The sequence below is a fragment of the Netta rufina genome, assembly GCF_964035555.1.
Source record: "Netta rufina genome assembly, chromosome: 28".
NCBI classification, from domain to species: Eukaryota; Metazoa; Chordata; class Aves; order Anseriformes; family Anatidae; genus Netta; species Netta rufina.
This window is the reverse complement of record NC_140152.1, coordinates 2,192,670-2,198,669: the sequence shown is the minus strand read 5'-3', so window position 1 is coordinate 2,198,669 and position 6,000 is coordinate 2,192,670. Positions and strand designations below refer to the sequence as shown.

Here is a 6,000-nt window from a genome sequence, read left to right as displayed (position 1 = left end):
CCCTCATCCTGTCACCAGGCACATGGGAGAATAGACCAACCCCACCCCGCTACAGCCTCCTTTAATGTACTTATAAAGAGCGACAAGGTTGCCCATGAGCCTCCTTTTCTTCAGGCTGAAAAAGCCCAGCTCCCTCAGCTGCTCCTTGTAGGACTTGTTCTCCAGGCCCCTCACCAGCTTTGTCACCCTTCTCTGGACCCGCTCGAGCACCTCGATGTCCTTCTTGTAGCGAGGGGCCCAAAACTGAACACAGTACTCAAGGTGCGGCCTCACCAGAGCTGAGTACAGGGGGACAATCACTTCCCTAGACCTGCTGGCCACACTGCTTCTTATACAAGCCAGGATGCTGTTGGCCTTCTTGGCCACCTGAGCACACTGATGGCTCATATTCAGCCGACTATCCACCAATACTCCCAGGTCCTTCTCCGCCAGGCAGCTTTCCAACCACTCAGTGGGCAGAGTGACCCTGTGCTGCTTTCTAGAAGACATCCAGCAGAAAAGTATGGCTGGATCCAGGCAAATGCAAATGCCTACAACATGCAAGGCCTTGGTCAAGGACAGGTAAGACACGAAGGTGGACCATGGCTAGACAGCAGCAGGCTACAGCTTCCTGACTGTTCTCACTTCTGTGGAGATGTAACAATTAAGTTAATTAAGTTAATGCGTGGAACTACTTTTTGAAGGCTGGTGCAATGTTGTGCTTTCTCAGTGATCATCAGTGATTTCCATGAGCTTTCAGAAATTAGACAGCAGTCTTGCATTGATATCAGCCAGGCGTCTTTGCACCACTGGCTGCATCTCATTTGGTCCTGTAGAGATGTAGGTATTTTCTCGAGAAATCTCTGTCTGTAGGCTTAAAAGTCTGGGAGAACCTGTTGGTGAAGACGAAGGGAAAAAAGGCACTGATTCAACCTTGGCCACATTAACCACATTTGGTGGTGAAAGCACATTTTCCTTGCTTGTTCTCCGAAATGGCTGATTCATGTAAAAATTGCCTTGAAGAGCATAACAGACAGCCATTGTGTAAAAGTGAAAGAATTAGTCATCCTAGAGTCACCAGTTCTAAAAGGGAGATTCGGAAGAATCTGACTTGAAAAGACCCACAAACTTCCCTGCAGCCAACTATTTTACAACTTGGATTTTAAATACCTGTGTTCTTATATGCCTGCTGAATCATCGACTCTGGGGACCAGCTCAGGTTCATCCCCACCTGGGAATGTCTATGAGCCCTTTTTGCCTGACCTAGCCAACCGAAGCTTTGGGCAAAAGAATTAGTTACTCATCTGGGAACAGCCTCCACCCTTCCTGTACTTGGGCCAGACAAAACCTCCACGCTCCCCTGATGGAGACTTTGCTCATAACAGCTCTGAGAAATTAATAAGGGAAAAGAGCACGGAGACTTAATGCGGAATTAATTAAAGGGGGAAATTCTGCTGAGATGCAAACCACTTGCAAATGCTGGAAATGTGGGACAAGGCATTTACCTCTGATGGAATGTGGCAGAGGCTTTTGGGAACTGCAAGACTGGATTTTCAAGTAGGTGATAAGGGACTTGTAAAAGCAATGATGGGATGCAAAGGATCTAAAAGGATGGGGGAAAGATGGTTTTTCTCGGGGTTTTTAGTGAAGAATAGGGAGGCAAAATGAGGAGAAACCCAAGAAGAGGTTGGTAGCAGTACATCGATGTGTCTGCACATTGAGTGGGAAAGAAGAAAGCATCATGAGTGGAATATTCCAGTAGCCAGGTGAGTGGAGGAAAATACCCATCCCGAAGCACATCCTGGTTCAATTGTGCTCGCAGAATCAGGCCACAGAAGGCAGTGGCCTCTTCCTCCTTCAGGCAAGTGCTTGTTTCAGAGCCACCTTGCTGGCTGGTGGCTACAGGGACCAAGTGGGTGGATGTTCCCCTTCTGCACACCCAGAGCTGATGTAGGCAGCAACCAAAATAGCCCCAGGCAGGGGACATGACATCTTGTCCAGCTTGGGGCATACAACATCTCCTGAACGAAAACAAGGGCTTGTGGATGGATGGAGCTTTATTTGCCTTGTATGATAGTTCTGTTTTAATAAACATTATACCAAATTTGGGCTGATTGTAGAGGTGCGTATAACAAATTTGGCATTCCTAATGTTGCTTTAATGACTTTCAGAAACGTTAGAATGAAGCAGATTCGGGATTTCTTTTGTCTCTATGGGACAGTCACTTCCCTGCTGCACAGGTCCGTCAATATTCTGCCCTCCTGTGGAGAAAAAAGTTACAGCTGGACCTGCTCCAGGATGTATGGGATGAAGATTCCCCAGCTCTTGAATCTATGCCATGAGCTGGGTGACAGGGAATCCAAACACGATTCGCGTGTTGGTTGAAACAACCACCCTGGTACAGCAGGAATGAGTCTCGCATCCGGACTAGTTCTATACTGTGTGATCTATACATCTAATGTGATCTTTACATCTAATGGTGAGATGTAATAACTTCTTAATTATATTCTATAATTTGCTTTAAAATGAAATGTTTTCAATTTTATATTTTCAATTCAATATTTTCAGTTAAAAATATTATCAGCCTTTGGAAGTAGAAAACAGTTCTTTGGGTTGAACTACGTGTTCCTCTCTGTTCTTTCTAAGAGGCAAGGATTTGTTCAGGCAGGAAAATCTAAGCGCTTTCATTTCAAAAACTTCTGTTTACACTGTTTAATTTGATCCGTTTATCAAAATTAAAATATATTTGTAAAACTATCAGGGGGAAATCAAACAGCTTCCTTCCTTGGTTTGCCCTTCAGAATTTAGCAGCAACCTGCTCGAGTCCTCTTACTGCTACAGAGCCTGAAAAGTCTGGAAGTGTGCACAAACCCTCACATCCTATTGAACATTAATGCTGCCTGCTAGCAAGGCCTGAGGCCAAGGGGCTTTGGGCTTGCAAGTGGTGGAGCTGGAGCTGAGGAAGCAGCAAGAGGAAAAGGCAAAAACCTTCCCCAGCAGCTCCTGGAGAAGCAGCCACTTTCAGCAGCATTTCAAGCACGAGCTAGACAGAAACTACAGGCGCTCTGGCACAGAGAAAGGCACAAATGCCATTCCCAATTAAGGACCATTTGCCCCCAGGGCAGCTGCCCTCCTGTGCCTGCGTTCAGTCCCCTCAGGGAGCCCGCCAGTCCTCCAGTCCGCCACCTCGATGGTGCAGAGGCGAGATAGAGCGGCCGCCGGGCGGGGCGAGGGGCGGGCTGGCGGAAGTGCCACCGGAAGTGCCGCCTCAGAGCCCCGCGCGAGGTCTTTCCTTCCGGTGCGGCGCCATCGGCGGAGCGGCAGGTGAGGAGCGGGCCGGGCCGGGCCGGGATCCGCCTCCATCCGCGGCCATCGGAGGCTCAGCGCTGACCGCTCTCTCCCCGCAGACATGGCGATCCGCTACCCGATGGCCGTGGGCCTCAACAAAGGCTATAAAGTGACGAAGAACGTGACCAAGCCGCGCCAGTGCCGCCGCCGCGGGGTGAGTACGGGGCGGGGGGGGTGGGGCGCGCACGGCCCCTGAGGTACCGGGGGGGGGGGGGTGCCGGGGGGGTCGCTGGCAGCGGAGCAGGAATTGGAGGCGCGGCCCCGAGCTAGCGGGGGAGGAGTCGGTAGTGGGAGAATAAGGTAGGTGGACGAGAAGGTGAAAGAAAAAGGTAGGTGAGCACGGTTTAAGCTGAATTAATAGCGAAATAGAAAACGGGCTGGATGGCTGCCGAAGGCCTTCCTAGTCTGCTTGTTTGGGGAACAGCAGCAGGTTTCTATGTCACTGACAGCTGATGACAGATACAGGGAGCTGTGAAGGTTCAGCACGTGACAGAAATTCAGTTTGTATCTTTTCTCACACTTTGGTTAAATGGAGTATTTGCACAGGGTGTTTGAGATGTGTAGCACTACACACTGTGGATTCCTCTTGGCCCCATCTAAAGGTGTTGGTGCACGCAGATGCACGCAATAAGAGGTGTTATGGCTAAAATGAGCAGAGAGTAGCATGTCTCTGAAAGCACCGTGCTGCTTACAGCCTACGAGGGGTCTTCTGAGATGTGCTAACGGCATAATGGGTTTGGGGTCTTAACCTAGGGTTTGCCACAGCCCTTTGCAGTCCGGGCCTTCAGTCCAGGAAGACAAGTTCCACCCAACCATACTACTATGTACTTTCTTTTGAATTCCTAAATTGCATTTTGGTACTTAAATAGTAATGTACAAGCAGTTTGCCTACATTCTTTGTAAAGTTGCTTGTGTGGTGTGGGATTTGTTTCTGTGTGTGAAACATTGCTGCGTGGTACACCCAAACTCCTCTGTTTGCTGAGGGGAATATTTTCCTGAAAGCTCTGATGTGTGAGTATGATCAGTGTTCCAGGCTGACTGAGTGCAGGTGACTAACATACAACTGGAGACTGCTTGGTTTAGATTATTCAGATGTTCCAGTAGGGTGTATCCCTGCTCTCTAGGAGGTGTTTTCAGATAGCTAAGTCTGCTTCCTCTCCAGCTGTGCTAGAAGTGCAGGCAAGCAGCCAAGGTAGTTGAAAACCTTGAAGGTATGTGAAAGGGCTGCACTGATCCTGGCACTTAAGAAGGATGGTTTTTGCATGTTGCTGAATCGAGCTTTAAAACAAAAGTTATTTTATTGTAACTGCTTTGATGGAAATATTGATGCTGGCTGTGTTAGTGCTCGTGTTCATTGTGACTTACATTTTTTTCCCCTTCCTGTAGCGCCTGACCAAACACACCAAGTTTGTGCGAGACATGATCAGGGAAGTCTGTGGCTTTGCACCCTATGAGAGACGTGCTATGGAACTGCTGAAAGTTTCCAAAGATAAACGTGCTCTGAAGTTCATAAAGAAACGGGTAGGTCAATCTGATGCCATAATGAGGATATCAGAAACTTTTTTTGCCAACTTTGTTTTCTGCCCTTTCCTAGGGAAACTTTGCTGTTTATTTATTTTGTTTTTCAGTTAGCGCAGTTAGCAGCCAAGTGACAGTGGGAGAGAGGGTGGCAGACAAAGATACTTTGCTGACAAGGCCTCAAGCTACAGCAATAGATTTTCTTTGCTGTTTTTGTATTTGCAAAGCTGGTGCTGGGATCAGGATAGCAGCGTTGATGGAGGCTGGGTACCATTAACCAGGTGACTTGAGAGTTTGTTGAAGGCAGCTCCAATAGTTGAGAGCATCATCTGCCTTGCCCCCAAAAATTTAGAGTAGAAATACTACTGAGCTGTGATGTTAAGTAGTTCCTGGCTTGCCTGTTGAGGTTGATGGGGTTGAAGTCTGACAAGGTTCTTTTCCGTGCTCTTTTCTGGGATGAATGCTGACTGTACTGCTCTCGTCTCTGCAGGTTGGCACTCACATTCGGGCCAAGCGAAAGCGGGAGGAGCTCAGTAACGTCCTGGCAGCCATGAGGAAAGCTGCTGCAAAGAAGGATTGAGTTGTACAGTCTGTAACTCAATAAAGTCCTTTCTCACAAAAGCGGTGTAGCAGCTGTTGATGGTCTGTCTGCTTCAGTCTGTGGGGACTGGGGTAGCTCCTGGGGATGCTGAATCCGTAAGATACAGTAAGCTGGAAAAAATGCTGCAGATGGTGATGCCCTTATTCTTCCACTCCCTCCTGCAACTTCTGCCTTCCTAAATGTGGATGAACTCCTTTTAAAATCCCTTTTGTGCCTGTTGCAGTAGCAGGGCAGTTCATCGTCATTCTCAAAACAGGCACTAGGGGAAAGGGAAGTGCAGGAAAACCATCCAGAGCACAGAAAAAGCCCTGCAGGGACTGCAGGCAACTCTGCGAATGTTTTCTGTATGTGCAGAGCCACAGCTTCTGCTCCTCCAGAGCAGTGTGGCTCACAGCCTTCTCACGCTGTCTACCGAGAAAAGGCCTGTCCTTTCAAAGAGCCTCTCATAACATAAAGAGACGGTGGAAAAAGCTAAATCCTGTTGCAGAAAACCGCACAGGGCTTCTGAGGCTGAATACCCCCCATCCTGCCCGGCAGCCTGCCACAACAAGCAG

General features: G+C 48.5%; 1 protein-coding gene across 1 annotated transcript; it reads left to right on the top strand.

The window, feature by feature from the left end:
• Window positions 1-3,262: 3,262 nt before the first annotated feature.
• RPL36 (ribosomal protein L36) lies at window positions 3,263-5,466 on the top strand. Its single transcript, XM_084302823.1, has 4 exons — window positions 3,263-3,303; window positions 3,387-3,481; window positions 4,714-4,848; window positions 5,336-5,466. Exons 2-4 carry the CDS (start codon window positions 3,389-3,391, stop codon window positions 5,423-5,425), a joined length of 318 nt encoding a protein of 105 aa, XP_084158949.1. The 5' UTR covers window positions 3,263-3,303; window positions 3,387-3,388; the 3' UTR covers window positions 5,426-5,466.
• Window positions 5,467-6,000: the final 534 nt, after the last annotated feature.

What these genes read in the sequence shown, in the direction of transcription:
- RPL36 (XM_084302823.1), top strand. Translation starts at nt 3,389, where the DNA reads ATGGCGATCCGCTACCCGATGGCCGTGGGCCTCAACAAAGGCTATAAA. An exon ending in GCCAGTGCCGCCGCCGCGGG is followed by an intron (nt 3,482 to 4,713) that starts GTGAGTACGGGG and finishes CCCTTCCTGTAG; the next exon opens with CGCCTGACCAAACACACCAA. An exon ending in TGAAGTTCATAAAGAAACGG is followed by an intron (nt 4,849 to 5,335) that starts GTAGGTCAATCT and finishes TCGTCTCTGCAG; the next exon opens with GTTGGCACTCACATTCGGGC.